This window comes from Penicillium longicatenatum (genome assembly GCF_028827895.1).
Source record: "Penicillium longicatenatum strain IBT 33135 chromosome Unknown contig_3_segment0_segment0, whole genome shotgun sequence".
NCBI classification, from domain to species: Eukaryota; Fungi; Ascomycota; class Eurotiomycetes; order Eurotiales; family Aspergillaceae; genus Penicillium; species Penicillium longicatenatum.
Genome location: NW_026643121.1, coordinates 321,134 through 335,909, shown reverse-complemented (window position 1 = coordinate 335,909; position 14,776 = coordinate 321,134). Strand labels below are relative to the sequence as shown.

The 14,776-nt window shown below is 50.1% G+C and overlaps 5 protein-coding genes across 5 annotated transcripts; 3 read left to right on the top strand and 2 right to left on the bottom strand.

Annotated features, from left to right (window-relative positions):
- Nucleotides 1-1,823: 1,823 nt before the first annotated feature.
- N7484_005487 (alpha/beta fold hydrolase) lies at nt 1,824-2,768 on the top strand (the record flags this gene model as incomplete). Its single annotated transcript, XM_057115906.1, has 1 exon — nt 1,824-2,768. The coding sequence occupies one exon, from the start codon at nt 1,824-1,826 to the stop codon at nt 2,766-2,768; it is 945 nt and encodes a 314-aa protein (XP_056971789.1).
- A 2,120-nt stretch (nt 2,769-4,888) lies between these two features.
- Nucleotides 4,889-9,092, top strand: N7484_005486 (uncharacterized protein; the record flags this gene model as incomplete). Its single annotated transcript, XM_057115905.1, has 5 exons — nt 4,889-5,126; nt 5,185-6,261; nt 6,691-8,141; nt 8,195-8,850; nt 8,900-9,092. 5 exons carry the CDS (start codon nt 4,889-4,891, stop codon nt 9,090-9,092), a joined length of 3,615 nt encoding a protein of 1,204 aa, XP_056971788.1.
- A 422-nt stretch (nt 9,093-9,514) lies between these two features.
- N7484_005485 (uncharacterized protein) lies at nt 9,515-10,018 on the top strand (the record flags this gene model as incomplete). Its single annotated transcript, XM_057115904.1, has 1 exon — nt 9,515-10,018. The coding sequence occupies one exon, from the start codon at nt 9,515-9,517 to the stop codon at nt 10,016-10,018; it is 504 nt and encodes a 167-aa protein (XP_056971787.1).
- Nucleotides 10,019-10,294: 276 nt separating this feature from the next.
- Nucleotides 10,295-10,841, bottom strand: N7484_005484 (uncharacterized protein; the record flags this gene model as incomplete). The annotated part of the gene is made up of 3 exons (XM_057115903.1): nt 10,295-10,416; nt 10,473-10,613; nt 10,667-10,841. 3 exons carry the CDS (start codon nt 10,839-10,841, stop codon nt 10,295-10,297), a joined length of 438 nt encoding a protein of 145 aa, XP_056971786.1.
- Nucleotides 10,842-11,209: 368 nt separating this feature from the next.
- On the bottom strand, nt 11,210-13,616 carry N7484_005483 (putative C2H2 finger domain protein; the record flags this gene model as incomplete). The annotated part of the gene is made up of 2 exons (XM_057115902.1): nt 11,210-13,434; nt 13,481-13,616. The coding sequence occupies 2 exons, from the start codon at nt 13,614-13,616 to the stop codon at nt 11,210-11,212; spliced, it is 2,361 nt and encodes a 786-aa protein (XP_056971785.1).
- Between the last annotated feature and the right edge of the window lie 1,160 nt (nt 13,617-14,776).

Here is a 14,776-nt window from a genome sequence, read left to right as displayed (position 1 = left end):
CTTGGTGGCGCCCTAGGTCGTCGTTCTTGTGCTTCTCGTTGACCGGTTGGCTGGTTGGATGGAGCTTCAATTTGACCATTTCCATCATTTTGAGCTATTTCTCGAAGCTCAGCGACAGATAGGCCCTCTGGAGCTGATATCCGGAGCTTAGAACGTGCTTTTTTTGACTCTGATTTCTCCGCTCTAGCCCGTAAAAGCTTGATATCTTAAGTCAGAAGAGCATAATTATGCATATGGGTTTGACATGATTTAAGCACCCGATCTATATGAGAAAGTAGCGGGCTTAGTGGGCTCTTAGAGCGTGCTTTTAAGAGCTTTTTAATCGAAATTTCATGCTTCTGGAGCTGCTTATAATTTAATGGTGTCTGATATATGCTACTTTAGCTACCTCGAGATGGTGGTGGTGTAGGCGTCCGGAGCTAAATATTAAGCTTTGAAATAACCCGATTTAGATTATATGGAACTAAACCGGTTGCCGAGAAGCTATTTTTGATCGTTTCTGCTTTATAAGCTTCGTTTCGAGCGTCCGGAAAGGCGTCTAAAAAGTCTAACTTATCGATATAGTTCTAACCTAACCGCATCACGTTCTCGACGCACTTTCCGTACGCACGCTTTAAGACGGCAAAACAACCTATATCTAGAGGTTATAAAAGATATGATAAGTGCGGTGGCATATAGATTAGAATGATTCGATTTTTAGAGTAAATTTCGTCGAATTTTAGAGTTAGATAGCTTCCATGACTATCTAGAACCAGGAGTTAATATATCCCCTTTAACCTCGAGGAGGTCGATGGGATAAAGACCTTTTTAAGCCAGTAAAGTCTAATCTCGTCCGAGGTCCATCTATTTGGACTAACCTAGAATTGCTAGTCGCCTAGAAGCTTTAACTCTTAAGCCTAGCCTTTCGTGAATAATTTTGCCTTAAAGATAACCATCGGAGGAAGGCTATATCTAGACGCGCCTATACACTTAATCGCGGTAACCCATTCACGATTTCTAGGCTATAAAAGAGAGCGTCGACTATAATATTCTACTCTTATAACGACTTTTGCGGTCGCTGTTAAGCCCATCGCGAACCCCGTCTCATCAAAGTTATAGATATCGTCTTCGTGGATCCCATACTTTAGGGTCGTCTTTTGAACTAGGTCGAACCACTCTATAATGATTTTTAGGTCCTCGCACTTTGCCCGCTTATAATTATAGCGTCTTAAGAGCCTTGTATCGAGTTCTGGGTGTCGTTTAATGTATTTTGTGACCTAATTTTTGCCGACGGTTTGGATCGGGGTGGTTCCACGTGTGGCGAGTAAGAGATTAGCCATTTCTTGGACCATAGAAGGTCGTGGAGCTGCTCCGCGTATATCCATAGAGATCACCCATTCTTTAAGCGAATTCTCCTCAATTTCAGTCAATTTAAAGGAGGTTGCGCGAAATTCGACGCGGTTTTCTCGTCCGCTGAGCCGGTGCTGGAGCGTTGTTCTAGGGATATTGTACATGCGTGCTGCTTTGGTAATTGACAGCTTTTTTTCCTGCTTCTGGATAGCTTGGATAGCAAGCAAGATACGACCTTCTTGTTCTATCAAATTCTGACGATTTTGAGAGCGAATTGGTGGCATGGTGGTTGGTTGAAGAAGACAGGTCTAACTAATTAACGCATTTTGGTTGGGTCGGCTCGCCCGACCGGGACGGCTCGCTCAGTGGTGAAATACGTTACGCTGTTTGATGACAAATCAACTTGCATGCTGGTTCATAGTAAACCGGCGTATATCTCCCCATATGTTCCATTCTGAACACCCATTTTCAAATAACGAACCGTGACCATAGTCATGAGTGAGACCTTGGCTGATCCTTTTCTCAACAAGTGGAGCAAGCGAAATGCCTGGATCAAGAATTCCACTGATAATGATCAATTGATTCGCATCAGCTACATCGAGTGCGCACCGCCAACAACCAGTGCTCCAAAAGGGAATATACTTTTAATCCATGGATTTCCACAATCTTCGTACCAATTCCGGCATGTGATAAAACCCCTCTCCGAAAAGGGATATCGAATAATAGCCCCCGACTATCGCGGGGCTGGTCAATCGTCGCATCCCACCCAAGATTTTAGAAAATCGACAATGGCACGCGATCTTTTCTCCCTTGTTCATGACCATCTCGGCATTACGCAGGCAATCCATGTGGTCGGGCATGACATCGGGGGTATGATTGCGCATGCATATGCCACGCTATATCCCGATCATGTTGCGAGCGTCATTTGGGGCGAATGCCCGCTGCCTGGAACTTCTATTTACGATAAGAACAAAATCATGCCTGAGCAGTTCCACTTTGTGTTCCACAGTGTGCCCGATGATTTGGCACTTTCCTTGGTGACTGGAAGAGAGAAGATATACCTGGATCATTTCTTTTCTAAACTGAGTTTCAACGCCCAAGCAATATCTCCTCTTGACTTGAACTTCTACACTCTACAATACTCGCAGCCGGGAGCACTACGGTGCTCCTTGGAGGTATACCGGGCATTTGAAGAAGATGCTCGAGAGAATCGGGAAAGCTTGCGCCTCAAAGGGAAATGTACACGACCTGTGCTCATTCTCAGCGGCTCACAGAGCCGGCATGTGCACGAGGCCAGAGAAATGGTGAATGAAGTATATGCTGGAGAAATTCAGATTGTAGAGATTGAAGAATCCGGTCATTATATCGCGGAAGAGAACCCAGACGGCTTTGTGCAGGCGGTATTGGCCTTCATTTGTTCTCATGCGACTGTGAAGTGATTGTTATTTTGAAACGTATCTTTAGGTAAAGCCCTTTAATTGCCTGATCACATTTTTTTCTCCTTTTGACAGGGTAAAAGGAGGGTCTCCCGAAATCTGGATCCATGCCAAGAGTATACAGAGGAATTTGAGTCAAAGTATCTTTCTAAATACCAATTTCTAGGACGCGTTGGTATTGATCAACTGCCGGACCTGAGCCATTCTGTACCGGAGACCGAAAGGGGAAAGAAGAAATAATCCGCAAAGAACGCCGGCGCATGTAACTCCTGTCTTGGTTAGGTTATTATCCGAGCCTTTCTCCAGTCGATACCGCCTCTACTTCAAACAGCATTAAGAAGACTTATGATACTATAAGAATAAAATAATTCTAATTACGTCTGAGTGTAATACAAACCTGCTGGGATTACGGAGAAGGCCCCAATCTAAATTCGCGTATGTCGATCCCGTGAAATTACCTTGCCACCCAGCTAATGCGTTTCCCTGAGGGTTTCGGTTCAACACGGGACTACCCTGCTGCTCCAGCTTTCCCGAATTTAAGCATCTCCCCGAATATGTAGATGGTGAGGTTGTGAGAGGACCAACATAACCGCTCCAGAGGCTTGAGCCCAGGGCACATTTGACATCAACCTGAGTAGTCCAGGCCCATTCATATTGATGTCCCTATTAGGGCGTCATTTTCAACATAGCTTTGGCTTCAAGTCACTTGAGCTAAATTATACGGACGAGATTACCGATGATGAAGTCATGTTATGTTATCAGCACATTTAAAATTGACCTTGCTCACATCAGCAAACTACACACAACAAACAAGCTTGCGGTCACAGGCTTTTAAATAGGTGTCCGAGGCCAGGGGTTCTCGTCCACCAATGATCATTTCCATCCATGTCAAAGGGCAGACTGGCAATACAGTAATTGTTCGGCCAACCAAGTCCGATCAATGTTGAGATTCAAATTTACCTGTGATGATCCTGGCCTATACCATATGGTCGTAAGAAGTGCCGAGGATCTACCATTGTTGACGTAGTAAACCCAAATAGGGTTTACGCCGGCTCAGTACAGTTGTTTGCCTCGGTGTCCTCGACGATCGACCGTCCTGAAAATGACGTCTATGAACTATATTGCCACTTTTCAATCTCACTTTGGAATTGAAAAGCAAGTATATGAACAGGTTATTTCCTGTGCCATTTTATGCTTTTGAGTTTCTTTCCTTGCAAAGACCAAAGTGGGACTGTGATTGTGGACCAAAAGCTTAAAAGGATTTCACGTGGTGGCACGTGATGTCGATGGCCTACTGCGGAGTAGTTTTTATCGGATTTGCCACCATAGGGCGTTGGTGGCGCAGGGGTCGAATAACCATGGGTTTCCAGGAGGGCTGTGAAATTCCGGGAAAGCCCAATGAAAAATCAGGCAATGCATGTCAAGTCAAGTCAAGTGCACTGAGAATTCTGCGTCCTGTTAATTGAACACAGGGATTGTCCCTTGCTCTAGCATACAGAGAATGAAGATCCCCCTGGTGCCTGTGTTGGGAATCACGTGCGAAAGCCCAGGCCCTGCACCTTATTTTCCCTACAATGCAGTTCGCGGGTATACGAACTAGCACGAAGACAAGGTACGGAGTACATAGTCGCACATTGTAGAACGTACATTACCTTCGGCCTTAGTCATGGACCATGAAAATGAGCTCCAAAAATACCATGCCATCCCACCCTGGGCCAGCAAATCAGAGAGTTACTCAAGCAGGAATTTCCTAATCTTTCCGGAGCTTCCGCATGGAGTAATGGTTCCGTGCCTCAGGCAACAAAGCGTTGGGGCGGGACCCAACATTGTTCGGGAAAACATTGATCTCGCCACTCACGATCAGGATAAACTGAAATAAGAGAATTGATCTTCCTCCTTTTTCTCTTGATTTCTCTACCTCGGGATCTTGTGATTGAGTGGCCTGTTCTTTTCATTCGCTTGGGTGCTGAGCTCCCCCCATATTCGTTGGCGATCAAACCCTTCGAGGCCCCCCAACGTTGGTCTTAAGTGGGCCCTCCCCATATAAAAAAAGCTCTTGTCCGCGCCCTCATCCCACTCTTTTTCCTTTCAAACCTTTTGGTCGTCCTCACATTATCATCATCATGTCGACCAAGGCTGAGGCTTCCCGCCCCCGGCCGGCAGACACCAAGAAGGTGCACATTGCCGACACCCAGATGACTCGTGCCAACTGGTACAAGCATGTCAACTGGCTTAACGTCTTCCTCATTCTCGGTATCCCCATGTATGGCTGTGTTCAGTCTCTTTGGGTGCCGTTGCAGCTCAAGACTGCCATCTGGGCCGTTGTCTACTACTTCTTCACCGGTCTAGGTATCACCGCAGGTAAGTTTCCAGTGTTCTAGGTCATCTATTGGGAGCGGTTAATTCTAACTTGCTATAGGATACCATCGACTTTGGGCTCACTGCTCGTACTCGGCCACTCTTCCCCTCCGTATCTGGCTCGCTCTGGTTGGAGGTGGTGCCGTTGAGGGCTCTATCCGCTGGTGGGCTCGCGGCCACCGTGCTCACCACCGTTACACCGACACCGAGAAGGACCCTTACTCCGTTCGCAAGGGTTTCTGGTACTCCCACCTTGGCTGGATGGTCATGAAGCAGAACCCCAAGCGTATCGGCCGTACCGACATCACCGATCTCAACGAGGACCCTGTCGTCATCTGGCAGCACCGTCACTACCTCAAGGTCGTCTTTGGAATGGGTCTCATTGTTCCCATGCTTGTTGCCGGCCTCGGCTGGGGTGACTGGTTTGGCGGCTTCGTCTACGCTGGTATTCTGCGTATCTTCTTCGTCCAGCAGGCCACTTTCTGCGTGAACTCCCTGGCTCACTGGCTCGGTGACCAGCCCTTCGACGACCGCAACTCACCCCGTGATCACGTCATTACCGCCCTGGTCACTCTCGGTGAGGGATACCACAACTTCCACCACGAATTCCCTTCGGACTACCGCAACGCTATCGAGTGGCACCAGTATGACCCCACCAAGTGGACCATCTGGACCTGGAAGCAGCTGGGTCTGGCCTACGACCTCAAGCAGTTCCGTGCCAATGAGATCGAGAAGGGTCGTGTGCAGCAGCTACAGAAGAAGATTGATCAGAAGCGCGCTAAGTTGGACTGGGGTATCCCTCTGGAGCAGCTGCCCGTGATGGAGTGGGATGAGTACGTCGAGCAGGCCAAGAGCGGCCGTGGTCTCATTGCTGTCGCTGGTGTTGTCCACGACGTGACCGACTTCATCAAGGACCACCCCGGTGGTAAGGCGATGATCGGTTCCGGTATTGGCAAGGATGCCACTGCCATGTTCAACGGTGGTATCTACTACCACTCCAACGGTGCTCACAACCTGCTGTCCACCATGCGTGTTGGTGTCATCCGCGGTGGATGTGAGGTGGAGATCTGGAAGCGCTCCCACAAGGAGAACAGCGAGTACGTCCGAGACGAGTCCGGCCAGCGCATCATTCGGGCTGGTATGCAGGTGACCAAGATCCCTGAGCCGGTTCCCACCGCTGATGCTGCTTGAATGTGCTTTGATTGAGATGACGTGACTTGCATTGTGTGGGTGGGTTTGGTGTTCACTCGGCGTTATTCCCTCTTTTATTGTGTATCAGAAAAGCGACTTTCACATAGATAATCTGTCATGAACTAGAAACGACCATTGATTATATCAGACCTGATTGTGCGGACATTGCAGTAGCCCGTAATATTGTAGCTTAAATATATTGACTGAGTCAGTTCAAGTCAACAAGCGGGGAACTTGGGTACAGACTCCGGAGTACACATCACCTGACGGCCCCGTATCTGTTATCTGTGTACTCCGTAGACCTCGATCCCGAACTTGGTTGCATCACAGCTGCAGCTTAATTCTGAAACACACACCGCATATTTCTTCTACCTAGTTTCCGCCATTCCTTTCACCCGCCACCTCCTCATCATCCTTGCCGCTATCATCGTGGCGCCCCTCCTCCGTCTCCCCGCCGCCCGCCTCACATCCGTGCTGGGTCATTTGCGTACAACACCTATTCGATATTTGACAACCTCCAACATGGCCCCCGCTCACCTCCGGCGCCCACCACAGGCCCCGCCGACCTTCACGGCTACCCCGCAGTCCGTTGTCGCCGATGCCGAGCGACTGCTGAACACGTCCCGGACCATTCAGGACAAGCTTGTTGCCGACATCAAACCCGCTGATGCCACGTTCGCCAACGTGCTGCGTCCGCTTGCTCAAGATGAGAATACCATGGCGTTGGAGGCACACATTTTGGGCTTCTACCAGGCCGTATCAACCGATCAGAAGCTTCGGGATGCTTCCTCCAAGGCCGAAGAGCTCATGGATGAGTTCTTCATTGAGGCCGTCATGCGAGAGGATGTTTTTAAGCTGGTGGATGCTGCTCTGAATAAGAATGAGGATCTCGATCCCGAATCACGCCGTCTGTTAGAGAAGGCACACAAAGACTTCGTGCGAAATGGATTGGGTCTGCCCGCGGGGCCCCAGCGAGCTCGGTTCAAGGAGATCAAGAAGCGTCTCAGTCAGTTGAGCATTGAGTTCCAGAAAAACCTGAACGAGGAGAATGGTGGTATCTGGTTTACTCCGGAGGAGCTCGACGGGGTGCCGGAGGATGTGACCTCCGGCCTGAAGCGCGGCGAGGGTGAGAATGCCGGCAAGCTCTGGTTGACCTTTAAGTACCCGGATCTGTTCCCGACCATGAAGTACGCCAACAATTCGGAGGTCCGTAAGCAGGTCATGGTTGCCAACGAGAACAAGTGCAACCAAAACGTCCCGCTGTTCCGCGAAGCTATTGTGCTGCGTGACGAGGCTGCCCGTCTGCTGGGCTACCCCAACCACGCTGCCTTCCGCATCGAGGACAAGATGGCCAAGACGCCGGAGACCGTTGACACATTCTTGGGTGATCTGCGCGCCCGGCTGGCTGACGGTGGTAAGCAGGAGATCCAGACCTTGATGAACCTGAAGAAGGAGTTGGACCCTAAGTCTGATGGTCGCTACTACTTGTGGGACCACCGATTCTACGACCGACTGATGTTAGAGCGGGATTTCCAATTGGATCACCAGCTTATTGCCGAGTACTTCCCGTTGCAAACCACCATCCAGGGCATGCTTAAGATCTTTGAGGAGCTGTTTGGATTAGAATTCGTTGAGATTGTTGGGGAAGACCGTGCGGCCTTGGCTCCCACCGGCCAGGGTAATGATATTGTCTGGCATGAGGATGTGCAAGTCTTTAGCGTGTGGAATGACGAGGGTGAGGGTTCTGGCTTTGTCGGCTACTTGTACCTGGACTTGTTCCCACGCGAGGGCAAGTATGGCCATGCCGCCAACTTCAACCTCCAGCCGGTATGTACAGCAAAAGCTTCAAACAGCAAGAAACTAACGGTCAATTCTCTTAGGGTTTCGTTGATGCGGAGGGCAACCGACGCTTCCCCGCCACCGCCCTGGTGTGCAACTTCACCAAGCCCGGTCCTAAGAAGCCCAGTCTGCTGAAGCATGACGAGGTTGTGACCCTCTTCCACGAGTTGGGCCACGGTATCCACGACTTGGTTTCCCGAACCACTTACTCCCGCTTCCATGGCACCAGCACCGTGCGGGACTTCGTCGAAGCGCCTAGCCAGATGTTGGAGAACTGGTGCTGGACTCCCTCACAGCTGCGCTCGCTTAGCCGACACTACTCCACCCTATCGCCCGAATACCTCGCCGGGTGGCAGGAAGCTCAACAAGCGCGTGGCAAGACAGACACGACCCCGCCTTCGGAGCGCATCCCTGACGAGGTGATCGACAACCTTATTCGCACCAAGCACGTTAACGACGCCTTGTTCCAACTGCGCCAGCTTCACTTCGGTATCTTCGATATGACCGTGCACGAGCCTAAAAGCCATGCCGAGATCGAGGCTCTGCCTATCTCGGCGACTTACAACCGTCTCCGCCAGGAGATTACCCAGATGGATGGCCTGGAGGCACTCAATGGTGGTCAGGAGTGGGGTCACGGCGAGGCAACATTCGGTCACTTGATTGGTGGTTATGATGCTGGATACTACGGATACTTGAGGTGAGAGTAACCCTACCTTTTGAAGATTATTCATACTGACCCCATATAGCTCCCAAGTTTACTCCACCGACATGTTCTACACGGTCTTTAAGGACGACCCGATGAACAAGGCTGCTGGCCGTCGCTACCGGTACCAGGTGCTCGAGAAGGGTGGCAGCCAGGATGAGATGAAGACGCTGACCGAGTTCCTGGGTCGTGAGCCGCAGACTACTGCGTTCTACAAGGAGCTGGGTCTGGCGTAATAAGCTGGATGTGAATAGACAAATTTAAATACAATGGTGGTTCCACCTTATAAATATTATTGGGGGCCAGTAGGTGTCGAACGTAAAAGTCAGCTTTGTAGGACATTCGAAGATTGACAGGCTGATACCGATAAGCCCACCGCCTTCAAATCCACATCTCCAACTTGCAGCTCTGCAAGCTCAACTTCAGTTCAATTCAATTTAGCTGGATCTCTACGGCCGTAAGTATTAAAAGAATGCCTTTAAATGCAATTCTCTCGAGTGATAAAATCTAATAGTCTCAGCTAGACCCTTCAAGCCCTCCCAATCACTACAACCACCACAGAAATCAGAAAAACCAAGCTTGCAAACCGTAACAAGCATATTCACGCATATCCAAAACAAATCCAATACTCCCGTCGCAAACCCTCGAAGCAAATACAATGACATCCTCCGAACCCCGCCTTCAGATCCGAACCCAACACTGCACATTCTGCAACCACCTTCTCCTCGCGACAACACGAGATATATCAACCCTCCCCCGTCGAGGCGGCGAAGCAAAGGATAAAGCCATTATTCTCCCACTGGAGGACCGTACAATTGGAGAAGACGCGGATATCAACGAAGCGCAAGGCACAAGGACAAAACATGCGACATTACTTCTTTCCACCACTATACCTGATCGACGCGCTACACTTATCAGACGTGAAGATGGGATTGAGAAGAGAGTTCTTTTGCGATGTGGACGGTGTAAGGCTGTGATGGGATACTATCTCGACAGTGTGCATTATGGAGAAGAGAAGACCAAGGTTGTCGAGGATGATGATGGGAATGTGGAAGAGAAGAGGCCGGCGGTTTATATTCTGCCCGGAGCTATTGTTGAGACGGACAAGATGGGAGGGAATAGTGATGATGCAGAGTGGCAGGGGTGGAATAATGAAGCCTAGTCATACTAGGTAGCTAATCAGTTTACCGTGGACTAAGATCAATTGAATACATTTAGTAATATAGACATCCATTCGCACTGGATTGTAATACATTCCCTTCACGCCGAGAACCGTGGATAGTGTAGGGGCTTAACCAAAAGAAATAATAGACAGCATTTAAAAAGAAGAAATGTGAAGCCCGATTCCGCCAAGACAAGACATGTTCCATAACCGTAAACGTGTGCGCATCATAAACAGAAATTCAAAGTTGCATCGATTGCAGGGGTATCGGGTGACCTAGTTGGCCAGAATGGTGCGCACAAGATCAGTGTAGTTGATCTCGCCAGAGCTAGTATCGACAGCCTTGAGGAGCTCATCGACCTCGTCATCGGACATCTTCTCGCCGAGGTTGGTGAGGACTGCTGATGGTTAGCGTACGTCAATAACCCAGGGCTTGTTCGCGACGATCACATACTGTAGCGCAACTGTCCCACTCCAATGAATCCCGTCATGTCTTTATCGAATACCTGGAAACCACGGCAGTATTCCTCTGGCTCGCCGGGCTCACGGAAGCCACCAGGGCGGTTGAGGACCTTCAAGAAGGAATCAAAGTCGACTGTTATCATCGTTAGTTGGAATCCATCTATCGCGGCATCGCTGTCGACGTACAATCAGGTCCGACGGACTTCTCGAGATCACTGATCTCGGCGAGAGTGGGATTCTGTCCGCAAGCGCGCAGAAGGTCGCCCAGCAGGTCACCGGCGACACGGCCGGTACCACGGCGGTCGAAGAGAGAGAACGCTTCCTTGTAGTTGGTGGAGGCCTGATCGTTTTTATTAGCCATGATGAATCGAGATAGTGTATCTTGGGTGCATATGTGGAGTGGTGTTGTTATGACGGCGAATGTGGAAGGGAGGTGATCCAGGGATGAGGGGGCGGAAAGTCAATCCGCGGAACACAGGGACGGAAGAGGCAATTCGTCAACATCCCTTTGGTACGCACCATTTTGGAATTGTATTGCTTTGAAGGAGGTCAAATTGTAGGGGGAAACAGAGAGAGGGACAGAGGAATGAGAAGTGGGAATCTGGGAGAGTGGATCGGCGGTCGTTGTTGCGGCAACGGGCAGCCAGATTAAGGTGAGATCATTAGCCTAGAGATCTAATGTGGGAACCCTTGCACCTTGAAATATACAATAATTAAGTACTACTTCGTTTACGATTGTAGTTTCGCGATGCAGCTGTCCAGCAGCCGCGCCGCTTCACCTAACAATTCCCACCGTGAACTCGCGAATGAGTCGCGCAGTACCATCAACAGACCCAGACACGTATTCCGCCCTTTCATCCCCTCCAACTCATTCGGCTCGCGTACCCCACCAACGCGCTGCAGAAATATCTGCATGTCTCGACTTCGTTCGATAGAAGTTGGCAGTATTGGTGGGGGTCGTAAGGGGCCATCCAATGCAAACCCATAACACCACACCACCAACACGGCAAAGTACATAACCCAGGGCCGGTTGAGAAGGTAGTCGTCGCGGGCGACATACTCTCCCGACCCCTGCTCCACGAAACAAGTTGATAAAAATTTAAGTGCATAAAAAGTGGCATCGCGGGCAGAAGCTTTAGTCGCCCAGCGCCCGGTCTTCTCAAGCGCAGTACTATAGTCTCGCGCCGTGATGGACCGACCCATCAGCCGATCGGCGCCAGCAAAGATCTGGAGATCTACGATATCCACATGAGATGCCATGTGGGCAAGGCCGTGGAGTACATCGCGAGACTCGGACTCAGTCGACGGGGCCGGACCTAATGCCTCATCGAAGTCTCGACGCCAGTTGTCAAATGCGCGGAGAAGCGCCGTGCGCCACTTGTCACGACCACCGAGGGTCTGCCCGACTCCGAGCGAACTAACTTGCAGATCTCGCTGGTTCAGATGCCAACTCACGCTCAGTAACCCCGCTATTAGGATACTCCGACCGAACGCGTTTGTACGGACGGGCTGACCATTCAGGGTGCGTTTCAATCCGTCGAGGAACATGACAGGCCGCACACCGTGTGATTGGAGACTCGACTGCACGCGCGCTACCTCCGCAGCACTGGTTGCAGCCCACAGGGCCTCATCGCACGGCAATGGCAGCCGTAGCTCATGCGCTACCATCTTGGCCGAGTGTCCAAACATCGTGGCGTGGGTTGAATCTAACACAAATGCAGCAAAGGCGACTCGCCGAGTCGCTTCGGCCTTGATCCAATGTGACCATGACTCATCCTCCTCTTTGGATTCCGGGGTATCAAATGACGACCGTCCAATTAGCGAGCTACCTCGCCGCATCAGTGTCAGCGTCGTGTCATGGTGGATATGGGCACGCTCATGCAGCGCCCGGGTGGAGAACCCCTTCTCATAGACCTCCAACAGTAGCAAGGACTGGAACACCCATAGTCGTGCGGGCGGACGGAAATCTGCATCCATAAAGATCTCCCAGCGTAAATGCCATGCAATAAAACTAGCTAGTTCAGCGGCTGTTTCAGTAGCCGCTTGTCCATGAATCTTGTCCAACGTAGCTGCTCCAATCGCCATAATAGCTAATAACAGTAAATTGGGTGTGCGATCAGCCGCGAAGGTCGGCTGGTGAAGGATCGGCAGTTGTGCATGGAAATGATACCAGTAAGATCCGATATACGTCTGCATCATGCGTAAGCTCAAGACATGTCGGTCGCTATCCAGATCTCCGTCCATCAATGCGTCTTTGCGTTTGGTATCAGCCGAGTACGCTGCCTCGTTGAACCGCGTCGCCATCAACTGAAGCAGTTCCTGCCGTTTTTCTTCTGAAATGATAGCCGGTAGCGATCCTGAATCTAGGATGCTGGTCACGCTCATCGGATGCTGGGGAATGACGGTACAGAAATTGTGATAGGCTGGTTCATTCACATAGAACTGGTTTTGCACCAATGGCATCATTCCGTAGCCTAGCGGCGCGAGCGGTTCACTGAACAACCAAGCCGCAAAGTCATCGGCCATGGCAAACGGTGACCGGTTATACGTCTCTCCGCCAAAAATGGGGTATGCATTTGACATGGCGTCAAGATCCAGCATGCTATCGGGTTGGGTAAAACCCACAGTGAGGTCCGAGTAGCCTGATACCGGGATGCCTGCGACATCAATTCCGGTAGATAGCGGGTAATTCGAGCTCGGGGGAGACTTGGAACTGGGCGCGTGGTCGGTCATGAATGTATATTCTGCAGCGGTCATGGATGGTGACGAAGGGGACGAGGTGGGGATCAGCGATTTGGGCAAGTCATCGTGGCTGTCCGCTGTGAATGAGTCGCGCTTCTGTAACTGGGACCCGCGGGTAGTATGGCGTTCGCGATGGCGGATACATAAGTCCTGGCGCACGAAGGATCGATAGCAGTTGGGAAAGTCGCAGCGAAAGATCTGTTTCGGGGCATCTTCTCACGGTCAGTTCTGAGTGCGAAGTGGGTTAAAGGAGCATACGGTTTAGCTGGTGTCGGTAGAGATGCTCGGCGCGTGAATAGCTTTTCCCACAACCCTCATGAGTGCATTCGAACTTGCGATCTGACGGGGCGCGGCGACTGCGTCGACGCCGCTTGGAGGGTTGTTCGTCGTCCATATCTGTGTTAACGGCGGGCCACACCATTGGACGCCATAGCAGGATGATCACGGAGGAATGTCGATCTACCGGCGGGGAGGAGCTGTAGAGAATGTGGGAGAGAGGGACTTCTGGGGAGTGCGGAGAACTGGAGTGGGGTTGGTTAAAGTTGGCGGAGGTAATATTCGCCGACCTGGGGAGATTAGTGCTATGAAGGTTATGGCTTGACAGATGTCTCTAGTAATATCCCAGAACCTAAAATTATCATCAGTTCAAGTGTTTGATTTACATATAGGTAGGCATATGACGTTTTGTACATGAGGATGTGGGAAGATGCAGGTAATGGATGCATTTGGACTAAGGTATTCCAGTGTGGGAACAATTGCTCAAGCCAACTGGTCAGTCCCACGAGATACAAGAAGTTGTCCACTATTGAATGGCCTTGGAAGCTTTGTATAAAAATTTAACTATTTCCATCATCATGCATGTTATCAGATGTCGAGTTATATACAGTGCAATTGACCTGCGTTAGCAAATGGACTCGGATGCATATTTACGTGTGTTTCTACTGGTTCAAAATTTAGACTTTGATTAATTTCTAGAATTGTTGAGTCTGTTCCAAGGCTCTATACGTTTAATACTGTGGTTCTTAAAGCCAACTTATTCCTTTATCCTTAATCTCCTGAATTTTGTTCTATATTCCCCTTGGACAGTGTTGGGATGAGAACAGCAAGGGTAGGACCAGTTAGTAGTATGCACTAGCCGCCCAGGATCGTAATCATTCTCAGGTTCTTGGCCTAGACATCTGACTGGTCGGATTTAGGCTCCGAAGCAATTATTGATCTGAAAGAACGATATATCGATATGTATCAAGCAGTTGAACTAAGTTCACTACTTAGACATAGCTAGTGCTTGTATTCCGTTGATGCCACGCTGCAGAGTTCGGGTATACGAGTACGAGACCCGTGACTACGAGCACGACTCTGGTACCTCGTACACCTGTGCACCCGTGCTTGACCTTGGAAACACTTGAATTCTACCGGGACATGAACACATGCCGTAGGCCCCTATACATCGCCATGCTACTACAATTCCAATGCAAGTTGGCCCACTTATCTTCAATCTGAATCACTCGCGTGCCTCGACCGTTCGGCGGAGATGCTTGGCACAAGTCAATATCA